Here is a 16,111-nt window from a genome sequence, read left to right as displayed (position 1 = left end):
GCAAAATGGCTCAACGGTGCCCCCCCGAGACCCCCGGAACGTGTTCACATTGACCGGTCTTCACAAAAATCGATACACAGGTGTATTTGATATCGTTATTTGTGTATTTTTTTAGGGGTTAGTGTCTGGGGGAGCCGACATATCCCAGGATTCATAGCACTTCAGGGACAGACAGTTTTTGAAGAGGTAATGGAGTCAGCGAGCGACGAGCCTCAAAATGTCCTGAGGTTCGACTTCTTGAAAATAAGTAAAGTCCCAGTTCACCGACTCTGAGACGTTTTCTCCTTCACCCAGTGCAGAGACAGGTTTGAGCTCAGAGACACACACACACTGGACAAACCCTGGGGGGGGGGTCTCCAGTCAGTCTGTCCTCGTCCATACAATCAGGGGAAGCCCAGCCGAGCCGGGCCGGTGTGTCCCTCTCTCTCCTGCAGCCAAACACAACAAACACAGCGAGAGCTCGGGCCTCCGTCTCCATCCCTTTGGGCCGAGGCAGGTGGAGACCCACACCACACCCCCGCCCTCCTAACAGTCTGCAAAAGACAGTTTAAACAACCCACCCCCCCTCCCAAACCCCAGGACCCCAGGCGTCTGGGCGGGGGCCACCAAACATCCCCTCTCTGTGCCGGGGGGGCTTCAAAGCTATCCCAGGGGTGAGGGAGGCAGATCTTTAGAACCGTGTTCCTGCCGGGACTCAGAGAGGAACGACTTTCTCATGTTTGGTAAAAACTTGGTTTTGTGTTTATTTCTGGATCAGTTTTCATCCCCATGATGTGTTTTAATATTTCAGTCTTACACCAGATGGAATTAGATGTTTTAAATACAGCTTTATCGACACTGATGAACAGAAAAATGATTTAAGGTCTCTGATCTGTCAATGATTCATCTGTACAAAGAAAATAGAAATACTGTTTTTCTAATAACAATACAGATTTATTATATATATGAGTAATATGTTAAATTAAATGCGTATTTTATGCTTGATATTAATTGTATTCACTTTCACATTTAAACCTCTTTTTTTTATATCAAAGTTTTTAAAAAAAGAGTACCTCATTGAATACACTTGAATTAAGTGTTTTAAAATATGAAAAAATGAAATATTTACAGTTGAACAATTATTACAGACACTAATAAGTATTCTACATCAGGACAGTGTGGGTGTGGTTTGGATTTACATGTTAAATCCTGATTTGTGTCACTTTTCCAATTGCGCCTCAACTTTAAAAGCAGTAAAAAAACAATAAATAAAAGCACATATCTAGAAAACTCAATTATGAAATAACCAAAAACCTTTAAACATGTCATGAGAAATAAATATAAACGGCTTAATGGAATAAAAACACAAACACACGTTTCCTTTTACCATCATGACTTTATTCTTATACATCTACAAATGTCAGTTATTCCTTACATGTTTATCATGTGACACAACAGGGCGGTTCCCTCACCCCCCCCCCCCCCCCCACCTCAAGGAGCAAGGGTCTCTGGGAAAGCAAAACACTTCCTGGTTGCACAGCTGGACAAAGGTCCTTAAAGAGCCATGCAGGTGCAGCAAAGCATGCTGGGAGGGGAGAGGGGGCCGTCCAGAGCGCTGCAGGGCAGGAATGTCGCCGCCCACTAAACAAATAAACAGCTTACACATGTTCTGCATAACGTAAAGTACACAAACCACACACCTGCTCACACAGCACAGGGAGCTGTAACACACAACATGTGGAGGAAGGCCGACAGTGATAATATAATATGATAAAAGGCTGGAGAAGAAACTGAAAAATGATTTATTTTGAAAAGAAAAAGGCGATTTAGACAAAACGTGTCCGACAGACTTGAACATCTGTACGAGGACACAACGGCACTGATGTCATTCAGAGTTAAAAGAAGAATTAAAAAGCCATGAAACATGACGGCAGCTCCTGGTGCATGATTCAAAATACACGAGTAAAACACGTCTGTACAAGATTAACACACAACCGGGTCCCGCATCTCCATAGATTCAGTTTTGCGACACGTGAAAAGAAAAGAAACAAAGCTACCACACAACATTCCTCAGAGTGTCACTCAAACTACAATCCACTACAATCTTTTCTGCACTTCAGAAATCTTTACAAATGGCCCCCCAGCGGACCCCAGCCCCCCCCCCCAGTGTGTGAGGAACGGGTCGGACGCCTTCACAATGAATCACACACCATCAAATCCCCTCTATACATGTCCAGTTGGTCTATTCAGCACCGGGCCTCAACTGGGGGGGGGGCGATGGAGGTGGACCGGGGGGCCGGGGGGGACAACTGTGAACTCTCACCTTCATCTCTCTAATCCTGCTGCATAGTAAGAATCCCCCAGAGCTCCTCTACTGGTTTGCATGAGACTGGACTGGTCAGGACAATGGAAACTTGTTTTTAAGTTTTTCCAAAGTTCATCGGAAGCAGGTAGAAGCATCGTCATGGCGACAGGTGATGCACACGGCTGCTGGGAACAGCTGGTCCCATTGAGTCTCCCCAGTATTAATATACAGCGTTTGTTTAAACCATCGTTCCGGGTGGTGTCACTTTGTGCGTCTCGACTTATTATCTAAAAAGTATTAAAAAGTAAAAGCAGCTTAGACCAGTTAAAGTCTAATAATAATATAAACTCTTTAAACCCTAATCCCAACCCGGGGTCAGTAAAACCTGGTTTGTACCTTTGTTAATTTTATTCATGTTGAATGAGGGAAAGAATTAAAAAACAGCAGATGGACTAATGAAGACAACAGATTCCTCTCGACAACTAAACGTGATCGGATAAGTCGATGTTTAAGTTTAGTCAGTTTCCTGTTGAGGAGCTGATTGGCTGAAGCCCAGAGGCGTGTTAAGGGAACTCTGCCAAGTCCAACACAGATTTCATTCACTTCAGAGAAACAAGTCACAGCTTCTTCTTCGGGACGCTTGATACGGTGATGGGTAAAGTAGAGGAGGAGGAGCTTCTGGGGTGTTTCCTCCAGAAGCTCCACATCAGGCTGTGACACCTCTTCCTCTGAACACACCATGAGCAGAGGCGTGTCCACTAGTTTCCTGAAGAACGCCTCATCTTTACCAAGCTGTCTCTGGAACCTCCCTCCAGGAACCACCTCTACAAACTGAGCTTCTCAGGCTCCTGCCTCCAGCTCGAGGTCATGGATCTGCAGATATGAACTGTGGACTTGCCTGTGAACAACCAGTGCACTCGGACCACAGCCTACTGGTCTCGGCTCACGCTCGGACACCGACACCAGCGAATCACACCGAGGACGTTTAAGGCACAGCGGCTCTGATACTGAGTGTTACTGTAAGAAAGAGAAGAGAACTGCTTATTTTGCTTTTAAGAGTCTTAAAGTACATGTGCTACAGCGGCCTGGCATGTTTGTGCATATTAGTAACTTATTGAACAGGTTGTAGGAAGAGAAGCGAAGGCTTGTTTGAAAGCAACATGATGTAAAAAAAAAACAATGTCACATGATCTGAATTCGATATCTCTTTGTAACAGACGTGGAAAACATACATTCTGCTCATCTGGATAATGTACGATTGAGGATAAACCCAGCAACCAACGATACTCGTTAATAAAAGTCTTATTTCTGGTAAAAAAACAGAAACTGATCATATGAAATAAGTTATGACTGGAGAGATACAAGGCAATAAAACCATCGTCTGTTAAGATCTCGTGATGTAAACTGACGGCAGCTCCATCGTCCTGACGTGGAAGAAAAATAAAAACATCTCCACGAGGACGTCAGAGCTGATTCAGCTGCTTTCCTGTTTTTTTTTTACCTTCCAGCTCATAAACTGCAGATAAAAACTCATGTACAGTAACTGAATAAACTGTAAATGTTTTATAAATACGACTCATGTTAATAACTATATACTTTCCCCACAGTAACCATCCCTGACCCACCCCCAAAAATCTGAAAGTCTCCTAAATATGAATCTCAACTACCCATAAAACAGACGTTTCCCTCGACCCTCCATGTTAAACTGTTTGTAATAATAACACAATGAACAGCATGAAGAAGAAATGGAAGTTTCCCCGGTGAAACTTTAAAAGTAGGTTTTCTGCTCATGGAGGAAAAATTAGATTTCGAGATCTAATTTTTCATTTTGCTCACAGAGGTCTGTGTGTGTGTGTGTGTTTCTGTGTGTGTGTTTCTGTGTGTGTGTACTGGGTCCAGCATTGTCAGTGAGTGTGATGGTCGTCTTCAGCTGATGGCGCCCCCTGCAGGAAGGGACTGAAGGAGGAGCGGACGGTGCGACCCCGCAGAGGCTGCTGCACACGGAAGTTGTTCACCATGCTCTTCTGCACTTCCTCCTCAGCCGAGGTGAACAGGAGGCTCCGGAAGACGGCCAGCTGAGGAAGAGGAGGAGGAGACAGAGGAAGAGAGAGAGGAAGAGAGAGCGAGGAAGAGAGGGAGAGGAAGAGAGGGGGAGACAGAGGAACAGGATGTTACCAGAGGAAATCAGGCGTTTTTAGGCAACTGATATTTATGTGTCTTTGCAATTTGGTGTAGTTGGAAATAAAAATCCAGATCCAATGAATTTAAACGTGGTGGACTGTTGGGTCTTGGTGGAGATACGTGTGATTAGGGTTGCAAAGGGGCGGAAAGTTTCCGGTAAATTTCCAGAAACTCTCCGGAAACTTTCCATGGGAAGTTTAGCTCAGGAATTTTGGGAATTTAAAAAAAATAAATAAATACGCAAATTAAACGCTGAGCAATAAAAACTTCATTCAAAACTCTATTTGAAAGATGTATGGAATGCAGCACACACTGCACGTTGAGTTTGAACCCTCCACTGTGCATTCTTCCATCACATGCACAGATAACTCCCAGCATGCTTCACTCTACAGCAGGGCTATATTGGCCTGCTGTAGTGTGCAGGACTAGTCAGGTAAGTTTCAATGATATTACTGGGAAAATATATTAGCATGCTGATTGAGGATTGTTCATCTGTTCATCTAGACTATTTCCATTCATTTATCCATCAATTGTAAAATATGTTTACAGACGATTCCAATTGTTTGGCTAACTGTTTATATCTCTGGCATTGCATTAGTGTTTTTTTACAAACTTTTTTCTCATCTTATTCTACAGAACAATCCCACGTGCACTCTCTCATGTGTGGAGACATTTCACCCCATCCAATGTAGAAGGAAAGGCTGTGTACATTTGCAAATACTATGCAAAGACCTATGTTAAGAATGACACAACGATGCAGAAGCATATAGTCAAGTGCCCAAAGTTTCCTCAGGGCTCAAATCAGCCTATGACAAAACAAAATGTTTATATTTATGTCTGTATATGACAAGGTAAATACAGTTAGTATAAATTACCCACAACATTTCCAGTTTATTCCCATTAATTCCCGTATATTCCCGTTAATTCCTGTATATTCCTGTTAATTCCCATGGAAAGTTTCCAACTTTGAATATTCCCGGAATTTTGCAACCCTACGTGTGATACATCTACTCAGTGCCGTTCACACACATGCACACAGGGAATGTCCTCACAAAACATCAAAGCAAGTTCCTTGTAAGTGTTTACCTGCCGGGCTATAATCATGATTCAGGTTATAATCATTACACTTCTTTGTAATCGCTGCTGGTTTCACGTCATGAGTCAAATATGTCGACCTGCTCGTTTGCTCAGTTGTACAAATGGAAACTCCTTAATGGGACCAGTTGTTCATCTGGAACCAGTTCTGAGGAATTTTGATCAAACTATAACTGCACCACTTTCTTTTGGCCACTTGGAGGCAGCAGATCATCAGATATTTTTTAAACCAAAACAATCTAATGTGAAAACAGTTGTTTCTTGGTTTTAAATCCAGCAAACACAGAGACACTCGGTTTTATTTAAGATTGTATTTCTAAAAACAGCTTCCTCTGACATCTGAAGACCAGATCTGATGAGAGTTAAATTAAACCTATGAGCTAAAAAGAGGCTAAAACAACTGAGCTGCAGATCTGGATGAGAATCACCTCTGAAAACTAGGTTATGTTTTCATCAGCATTTTGTTTGTCTGTCTGGTTTCAGCAGGATTACACAACGAGTGAGACATGACTCCAGAAAGAAGCAGTTAGATCCCTTTCACCTCAATCCTACACACTGAACCTTCAAATATTGAAAACTAACAAACCTTGATATTGATGCATATGAATATTGTGTTAAGACACACACACACACACAGACACACACCTGATCGTGGCTGACTTCAATGTGCTGCTGCATCACGATCCAGCTGACAGCTTCGGTCAGAGGGGGCGTGGTCAGGGAGCCGTGATACGTCCAGTAGTCGTCAGTGTTGGACGGTAACAGACACTTGGGATCGAACCTGTTGAACTCCACCACGCTGTCCTGCAGACGACCACAGACACACACAACACACAGCTGTCACTTAATCTGTCTGAACGCTGCGTTGTTTCATGTTCAGGGATAAAGCAACACGACTACTGACTGATACAATTCTATATTTGAGTTTTGTTTGGATATGAAAAACACTAAACTAAAGCTGTAAATTGTTAATAGGAACTTCTAACTTATTTAAATGTTCATATTCACATTGTGATTTGACCCCAAAGCTGTTATTACTGTGGTGAACTTTTCATTTAACATGGTCAACAACAGCTTTCCTTTCATAGATGAACAAATTCATATCTTCAGTGTATTATAAAAGACTTTAGGTTTGAATAGGACTGTGTAAATATGATGCCATCTAATGTAAACATCACTAATAAGTCGGGATAACACACACGTTGCTGTGTTTGTCTAACAACGCACACAGCGGTTTGGACAAATGCATGTTTGAGGCACTTAACTGACAAAATGCAGTCTGGTGTTTTAATGAGAAAACCAACAGACGCTGTTTGAGTTACGACAGACTTTCAGCAGGGAGGGGGGTGGATCGTCTCCTGTGGCGTTTTATTGTCTATGATTCAACACCGCAATCATCACTAGCCATCATAAAACATGTTGTGTCGCACAATGAGTGTTAAACAACCGTCGCATGGATATAAACAAACCTTATCAGACTATTGGTGATAAGCAGAACGGCATCGGAGAAATAAACGAAGGACAAACTGTGACCTCGTGTTAGTCGCCTTCAAACAGCTCCGAGAACAATCAACAGGGATAAGACTGTGCAGGAAGTTATCAAATAGATATTGTCAATATAACTTAAATCAGAAACAATTTAGATATGATGTAAATAATGTTTATTGATCTTATTCTATCAGGGTCTGTTGAATTGGTCACTAGACGGATGAGTATATTTGAGAGTTGAGCACAAACAGTCAGCTTTTGTGTGTGTGTGTGTGTGTGTGTGTGTGTGTGTGTGTGTGTGTGTGTGTGTGTGAACTCACTTTGTGTCTGATTGCAGGCAGAGCGTCGACCAGCTTCTGCAGACCCTCATGTCTCTTTCCAACCTAAAGGAGGATTAAACACTAATCTGGATTTAACTCACAGTGCAAAGCTGTGTATACAGCCCATACAATGAGATGTACACAGCTAACACACAGCAGATTGTGTGTGTGTGTGTGTGTGTACCTTTAGAAAGACTCCGATCACAGCCAGTCCGTTGTCCTCCATCACTGCCTCCTCGAACAGACTGTACTTGTCAGAGTTCCAGTGAACCAAGTGGAGCTGTGGACACAAACAGTATCAGAAACCTATCATGAATGTGTGTGTGTGTGTGTGTCTGTGTGTGTGTGTGTGTGTGTGTGTGTGTGTGTGTCTCTGTGTGTGTGTGTGTGTGTGTGTGTGTGTGTGTGTGTGTGTGTGTGTGTGTGTCTCTGTGTGTGTGTGTCTGTGTCTCCATCCTGATCCCATGCAGACTTCTCCTCTCCTCCAGATCCACTAGCTCCCTTTCTGTCCTTTGCTTTTCAAAATAAGAGTTTTTCATCCTTTGACTGACTTTCTGAATTACGTGTCTTGTTGCAGATTCAGAGGTTTGAAGACTCACAAGCACAAACTCAATCCATCAACACATCCGCCAAATATAGGAAAATATGTGAGTCAGAAGTGTAACCTGATGCACTGCAGACACACACACACGCACACACAAACACACACATACACACAAAGACTGAGTGATGAGAACAATGACATGTGCACATTCCCAACACCACTGACAAGGGCTTGGTAGAGGACACTCTCTCACACACAAATATACACACACACACACACACACACACACACACACACACACACACACCTGTGTTTCCAGGAACAACACGAGGTGGCACACGTGACATTATGAGTTAACAGAAGAAACCAGCTGCACCACAGAACCTGGTTATAGATTTCCAGGCCTTTTAAGAGGGAAACATGAATAGAACTCAAAAGCACGACTGAGTCAACGCTGTTTAAACACTGATTCCTTTTCCTCTCCGGCTCCTTTCTTCCTTTAAGCCTTCAGAAAACATTTGGTTAAGTGAAAGGTCGCAGCAGAGGACTAACTGCATTTCTCTCACTCTACAACCTGCTTTCTATAGCTCGACATGTTTGTCTTTTTCCATTCAATGGTTCCATGGGTACCTAAAATACACAAACGCCACCTGTGAGATCCACGCCTCTTCACCTTACACGCTACATTAACGCAGCACAAGAGACGTCAGGACTTTTAAAAGCATGAATTGAACCAAAGATAAGTTTCAAACAAGAATCATTTTCATGTTTTTATCGACCAAATCGATTTATGTCATTTCAAACAATGGGACATGACAAAAAGAGCTACTAGAAAGCAATTGAATGCGTCTCCACGTGAGGCAGCGAACAGGAGAATCATCAGAAAATCATCAGCTGCTCACTGCTATACTCACAACCTAACTATACTTATCCAATTATATTCTTAAACTACCATCTGCATGCTCCACTCTCACATGTACAAGACCCAAAGTGCATTATTCAGCTAAAATTATCTTGTCTTGTTTTTATATACTTGTACTTTAAGTAGTACAGTTTATACAATTATAATGAATGTCTGTTATGTATTAAGTGATCTTTTGGATTGCTTCTAATTGTGTTGTACTCTGTGTGATGACAATAAAGGAGTCTTTATCTATCAGTGTGTCAGTGCACTGTGATGTCACTGCTGAGAACGGTAACAGACACACCTTCAATCAGAGAAAACCGGGAAATGTGGTGTGACGTTAATCTTTGAAAGGAGAAATCATCCTCATATAAACGATATATATCCGAGTCTCCACTGGGTGGATCTCAGTCTTCGATAAGGACGGACATAAAACTTTATGAAGCTTAATTGTTTAACTCTATAAAAGTGTTCTTGTTTTGTACAAGCTGTGCAGATAAAAGTGTTCCTCAAGTGGTAAACTGTTGTTCTAGATATTCTTCTTCCTGTTCATTATATTTTTTTATTCCTGGAAACAAGGGTTACAGTAACAGAGATGAACTCTTTAACGTTACTGATTGTTTTACTGGTGTTTCCTTCTATTAAGAGTTGAAACTGATATATCTTCATACTCCAGTGTTGAAATTGTGCTGGGAAATTGATGAAATTATATTTGTGCGATCCTCCAGAAACTCCTGCTTTAATGTTCATAAAGTGTTTCCTGTCGAAGTTGGTGCGTCCGTGTGACAGCATTACAGGTGTGTTACCTCTGCAGGGAACAGCTTCCTGTCCACGGTGTGCTCCGAGCCCCAGGCGTTGCTCTCCCCCCAGTGGAAGTGGAACTGACACAGCCTGTATTTGTCTCTCAGGGGGCCCCCTTTCAGCGCTGCACCAGAAAAGGAAAAGACACAAGAAGATTCTGTTAAAAGGATGACACAACCAGTTCTCCAGAAGAATCAGGTCAAATCTCAAACTGCCTAGTCATCATTTGTGTTAGAAAGAGTTTCCTCCTCGAGGGAAAGACATGATTTTGCTGAGGAGCAGTTTTTTTAGGCAGAAACCAGGAACAGGAAATATTAAAGTGAGACGCTGAAGTCGTCTATAAAACAACGACTTTCCTATTGCTCCAATAAACAGCTAATCAGCGACAGTACTGCTACCAACAGATAAGGACTTCTCTCTATCTATACAACTCAACATTCCATGATAACACATCAATTTGCTCTGGTGATACCTGCAGTCATGACACAATCACTCCATTGTTAAACTGTTAATAATACTTAACCTGTTCTCTTGCCTTTCTCCACGTTTCTCTGTTATAAACCGGTTTTTCTCCTCTGAGTTCCAGACTAATAATACTACGACCTGGAACGTGTGACACCTCTGGAGTGGGAAACTCTGTAGCTTACATTTCATTTAGCTTTAAAACATTTGTAATTTTTATCAAAATAAGACCTTTAGTAAAAAGTTGTGGTACTTTGAACACGTTACAGCCTCTTGGTGGATCCCAGTCATTATAATACACTGACCAGCTCTTTAGACACAGACTGTGAAACACATGTGGAAGTCAGGAGAGACGTTTAGGTCACATGACGATCATCAGATCTACATGGCAGTGTGTGTGTTCTTTACTCGTAGCTCTGATAAACTGGATTTTCCCACAGACTGAAGGCTCTTCAGTGTGGGGGGGGGGGGGGTTGGGAGGAGATAATCTGTGTAGATAAAAAACCCACATTCCCCTGAGATTTCCCTTCACCAAGAGATTTAAAAGGAAACTCCAAATCTAAACGAATAATGAGGACCTTCTGTGGAACAAACCATATTCCATTTACTAGATATCTACAGTGACTCATTGAAGAAGAGGGTGAGAATATAAACTCAGAGGACATAGAACGACTCACTGGACTTGTCTGTGGTGTCGTCATACTCCACCAGGAAGGAGTAACCGTTATTCCAGATCTGCTGGCAGGTGTCTGGGTCGTATTCGGGGACCAGAGGCTTCAGCTCGGTGTCCAGGACGCTCTTCCGTGCGATGATGTCGATGGGAGACTGGCGATCGCCTCCTGGTATCGCCAGGGGTCCCTGCCACATGGGATGCACTGGAGGAGAGGAGGAGGAGGAGGAGGAGGAGGAGGAGGAGGAGGAGGAGGAGGAGGAGGAGGAGGAGGAGGAGGAGGAGGAGGAGGAGGAGGAGGAGGAGAAGGAGAAGGAGGTTAATCAAAGAGGAAAATAAGATTTTAAAGTTACTAACCCACAGATCTCCTGCTGTCCATGTACAGGTAATATCCTGATACCCACTTTTCATGTTGTACTCCGCCGCCTCCTTCATTTTGCAACAATCCATTTTTAAAGAGAGAAGCAGAGAAGCCTCATGAGAAGGAATTCTAAAAGACAGACAGAGACAGACGCACACAACCCTCCTTCCTGGAGCTGTTTGAAAGAACTAAATGAAAAAGTGAGCAATAGCACTTCCTTCCTTGTCCTCTCACATTTTTTTTTTTCCTGAAAGGAAATTACAAAATAAGAGCCGAGTGGGCTGGCTGTAAAGAAAGTGACACGTGGAATGTCCTGGCACGCCCCCAGCTCCACTCCGCAGCGGGGGGGATCCGCCCGGGACCTCTGGTCAGTCGAGCTGCCAGCTCGGACCAACGTCCGTCAAAGGAGATTTTTAATTACCTGGAACTGTGCGCGTGTTCCCTGCCTCCCTAACTCCAGCTCTCCCTTCACCTTTGAAATCCGGCCAAAGCACTAAAACCATTAACTCCACGTTTGAAATCAGAGAGAGCTCAACCTGAAACAGGTTTCTCTCCACCTGACCTACGACCCGCTGAGAAACAGATTTCAAGCGAGGTTGTCAAAGGCTAAAAAAGCAGCTCATTGTGTTGTTTTCTTCTCCATTCATCCAGCACAGAGCCTTAGGTTTCCACTGTGAGCCGAGCCGAACAGGTCTGACTGGGAGATGACCTCCATCTTCATCCGATTTCACCGACTCCTCCTGGGAGAGTTCGCCGCGTGACCCCGTTGTTGAACGGACAAACAGCAACCGCTCACAAAAGCTGTTCACAAGGAAACTGTGGAGGGTGATTCTGATTCGTGACATGTCAGCGCCGCCGTGTCAGTATCAGCTCCTCCGAGTGTCACATGACAACCAACAGGACAGAATCAGAGAGTGTGAATGAGACGAATGAGCCCAGAGACACCGGCCTGAGTCTGAGGCATCGAAACCTGAACTCAACTGTGGGTCTGACGCTGCATTTGTGGAAAGCTACTGGTTTCCATCATCTCTGGAAAGTATGAATAAACATGCTGGTAGAGGGAGGAAGTGCTGACTCAGTGTAACACAGCATGTGTCACAATGGTAGAAGCTTAAATGCAACAAGAGCGGATAAGATTTAAATTTAAAACTCATACTATAGATGGACAATAAGGATGTAATATGTTAATGTATTCAAAATGAAAACATCTAAACAACATTGAAATCTTTAGTTTCCCTCACAAGGCTTTTTCACAACAGGTTATCTTCATAATTAGGTGGTTTACTGGATTTGGGTTAGTGTCATATTATATAAATGGAAATCTGTAGCTGTCACATTTAAAACTCGAATAAATTACTGTTTACTTTGGAAAATATTCTGACAGTAATGTTAAATAGAACAGTCAATCAACACAAATGTATAATCTGTAGAATATTGGTAATTGGTATTTTCTAATTGGCTCCAGCCACCCTATCCTAAAAAGATAATGAATGAATGAATGAATATTTCCTATTGAAAAAGAGTTGTTCACTGTGAAGTCTTTACACAGTTTATCTCAAAGCCTGTGCAGATAAAACCAAAGATAACCATGAGAAAGACACAATGTCACAATTGGTATTTCATAATTTGAGTCAACCACAGGATTTGTGTTCCCTGTGTGAAGCTCAACTGAAGGAACCACTTTCTACTCAAACCACAACAAACTGCACCAGTTTCCTGTGAGTCGGCTGTTTTAGACCTAAAGAGAAGAAGAGGCCCAAAAGTAATCTTACAAAGTAAAGAGTAGAAACTGCATCAACGAGGAAACTTTACACAGAACCTAACATCTAGTGGATCTTCATAGTGAACACAGAAGCTCTTTCATGAAGCGTGGACCAGTCAGCGCCCGGGAGAACAGAACAAGATTCATAACGTCTGCAGCACTGGAGCGTTTTTTCCACTTGTGGAGTTTTTCCCTCCATGTTGACTCGGTGGTTGCCGGGACACAGGGAACAGGACACGGCTCATGTTAGTGGGTGTGGTGAGGTAACTGTCCCGACTCGTCCGATGGGCTCGTGTGTCCCTCTCCTCGGGTGCAACTTATTGTTTTCCGATGTGTAATATTTCCTATATTTCATCCGATGTCTTTCCAACAAAACTCAGTGAGGACTGACACAGTGAGAATGTGACAGAGACAGTAAGGACACAAAATAATTAAAGCAACACTATGTGAATTTTACTGAGCAGCAGCGCCCTCTGCAGGCACTGGAAGTTATTAACTCTGTTGGGCTCTGGCCCCAAGTGTGATTTTCATGTAGAGAAAAAACACAAAGCACTGATCCTCGGCTTCCTGAACCAGAAGAGCTGCAGCTGGAGCTAATCCACCAAATTCTAAATTAAAGTTTCCTTCTAAATATTGGAGATAATCTCTGTGTTTTAATAACTATCTGAGTCTTTTTAAACTGATCCACAGTTCAGCTTCACTCTTCAACTCGCTGGACCTGATTCTGACACTCATTTGAACCATGGAAAGTCAGGTCAGGTTCCCTTTTTACTTCACTTTTTATATCTTTTATCTTTTATATATTTGTATATAGATATGTTTATGTCTAAATAAATGCTACCTTGTATAAATATTAGAAAAAGTGAGTAAATAAGAAGTAAATAGTGAGTAAATATATATTGTTTTTCTTATGTGTGGTGTATTTATTGTGTTTTTTTCCAGAAAATCTCTGCACCTTCGCACTGTACGTGCCCATAACTCTCTCACTGTATATATTGTTTCATTTTATATTGTTTTATGTATATTTATATATATATATTTAGATATATATAGTTTAATGTCTGATTGTTATTTATGTGCACCAACTACACCAAGGCAATTTCCTGTATGTGCAAATATACTTGGCAATTAAAAGAATTCTGATTCTGATTCTGATTTATGTTTCTATGTTCATTGTATGCACCGTTAACCAGAGCAAATTCCAGGTAGGTGTAAACCCACTTGGCAATAAACACCTTCTGATTCTGATTCTGATTCTGGGTCGTCCCGTAAGAAGACAGATGAATCCCAGTCTTCCCAGTTCCCCCAATGCCGAAGTGTCCTTGGGCAAGAGCCATGTTCCTTATTCACAGTCACTGAACCATCACACTTAAAATATGTTGTTATAAGAACCAAGGTGTGTGTTGCATTAGTTCAGTTCAGGTCTGAACACACTCAGGTGATCACACCCAGTGATGAGTGGGAATAGAAGTAATGTCCCTCTTCAATGCATTTCCATTTCTCATTAAACTCTGTGATATTAAATATATATATAAATGATATTAGTGCGTTTTAAACCCTGACGTGTGTCCTCTTCTTCTCCTTCAGGCTCCATGTAGGTCAAAGGGCTTCTTCCTGTGATGATCCGGGTCCAGGGATCGATCCGAGCCTGTAAAACCCGGAGTCCCGGTGGTCCCGGTCCGCTGAGGCCAGTTGGACGTGTTGTGATCCGGATCCAGTGATGATCCGGATCCAGTGATGATCCGGATCCAGTCCCGGGTTTACACTTCTCCTCGCTGCACGTTTTGTTCCGTTGACAACAATAAGTGATCCTCAGCTGTGTTGACCCACAATGAGCTGATTACACACTAAATCAGACCCGCAACTCGTGCAAACCCACGTAAACACACACACAGACACACACACTGATTCTGTGTGTAGCAGTTGTGTAGTCCTATCCTCGGTTGCACGTATAACAACATCTCATTCACTTACCATGGGACAGGACATATTTGCTGGAACAAGCCGAGAGGTTGCAGCTCCTGGCCGGCGTGATCCGGGTCCGACCCCCGGTGAGAGGGTGGATCCTCCGGGTCAGCTGCCCGGGGAGCCGCCGGTGCAGCTGGGCGACCAGCGGGCGGACCACGGAGCTCAGTGTCACCATGTTCGATCCCCGACTGACACGAAGCTCACTGCAGGCGGGGACGAGCAGGCGCGTTCACGACCCCTGGGTGGTTGTAGCCCGAAGCTAACGAGCTAGCGGCTAACAGCTAGCAGCTAACAGCTAGCTCCTTTTTAAAGACTCTCCGGTTGAAGTGAGCTCCGGAACCAGCGGCTCGTTCCACCACCAGCAGCCGTCTCCGAGCTCCCGCTCCCCCGCAGGTCTGAACCCTCCCACCGCCGGACTGGAGGAGGCGGAGCGAACGCACTGGTTTGTGTTTACACTGGTTCAAAGCATGACGGAGAGAGAGAGAGAGACACCGGGGGACGTGTCCCCTGAAAGATAGGGTCCGACTGGACACATGGGGGGGGCGAGGGGGATCAAAGAGAGAGAGAGAGATCAAAGAGAGAGAGAGAGATCAAAGACAGACCAGAGTAACAGACCACAGAGAGAGACAGATAGAGACAGACAGGACCAGAGAGAGAGAGAGGGACCAGAGAGACAGACCACAGAGACAGAGAGACAGACAGGGACCAGAGAGAGACAGACAGGGACCAGAGAGAGAGAGACAAATCAAAGAGAGAGACAGAGACAGACCAGAGTAACAGACCAGAGAGAGAGAGACAGATAGAGACAGACAGGACCAGAGAGACAGACCCGAGACAGAGACTAGACAGACAGACCAGAGTCAGATAGACAGACAGGGACCAGAGACACACAGAGACACTGAGACTTAGTCCTAAATCAGACCCTAATGAAAAGTGTTTATGGTGCAGGCTGGAAAGAGACAGGGGGGGGGGGGGGGTGTCTGTCCTCCTGACCAATCAGAGAGCTGCTCTGAGGGGCGGTTGCCCCAGTGATGACGACAGAGAGGAAACACTTTTCATCAAAGTGGGTTCAACCTGAAAACAACAATAATAAAAACAGTAATGAACTTTATTACCTTTCAAAACATTGAAGGAAAACTACAGGAAACAGATCAAAGCAGTTTTATGATGATGGGTCAGAAACATTAAGATAGAAAAGGAACTTCAAACTGATTTTTATTTATTTATATATCCTCAGTGATGAAAGATTAGATACAGAGATAAAGCATATA

At 43.4% G+C, this 16,111-nt stretch overlaps 1 protein-coding gene across 1 annotated transcript; it reads right to left on the bottom strand.

Annotated features, from left to right (window-relative positions):
* Positions 1–3,322: 3,322 nt before the first annotated feature.
* On the bottom strand, positions 3,323–15,751 carry ca5a (carbonic anhydrase Va). Its single transcript, XM_061075834.1, has 7 exons — positions 14,847–15,751; positions 10,757–10,954; positions 9,623–9,741; positions 7,553–7,648; positions 7,369–7,431; positions 6,206–6,364; positions 3,323–4,359 (listed from the first exon to the last, which is right to left on the bottom strand). Exons 1-7 carry the CDS (start codon positions 15,013–15,015, stop codon positions 4,189–4,191), a joined length of 975 nt encoding a protein of 324 aa, XP_060931817.1. The 5' UTR covers positions 15,016–15,751; the 3' UTR covers positions 3,323–4,188.
* Between the last annotated feature and the right edge of the window lie 360 nt (positions 15,752–16,111).

The sequence above is a fragment of the Limanda limanda genome, chromosome 8 (genome assembly GCF_963576545.1).
Source record: "Limanda limanda chromosome 8, fLimLim1.1, whole genome shotgun sequence".
NCBI lineage: Eukaryota > Metazoa > Chordata > Actinopteri > Pleuronectiformes > Pleuronectidae > Limanda > Limanda limanda.
Note: the sequence above shows the minus strand (reverse complement) of the source record. Positions and strands in the feature narration are given on the sequence as shown.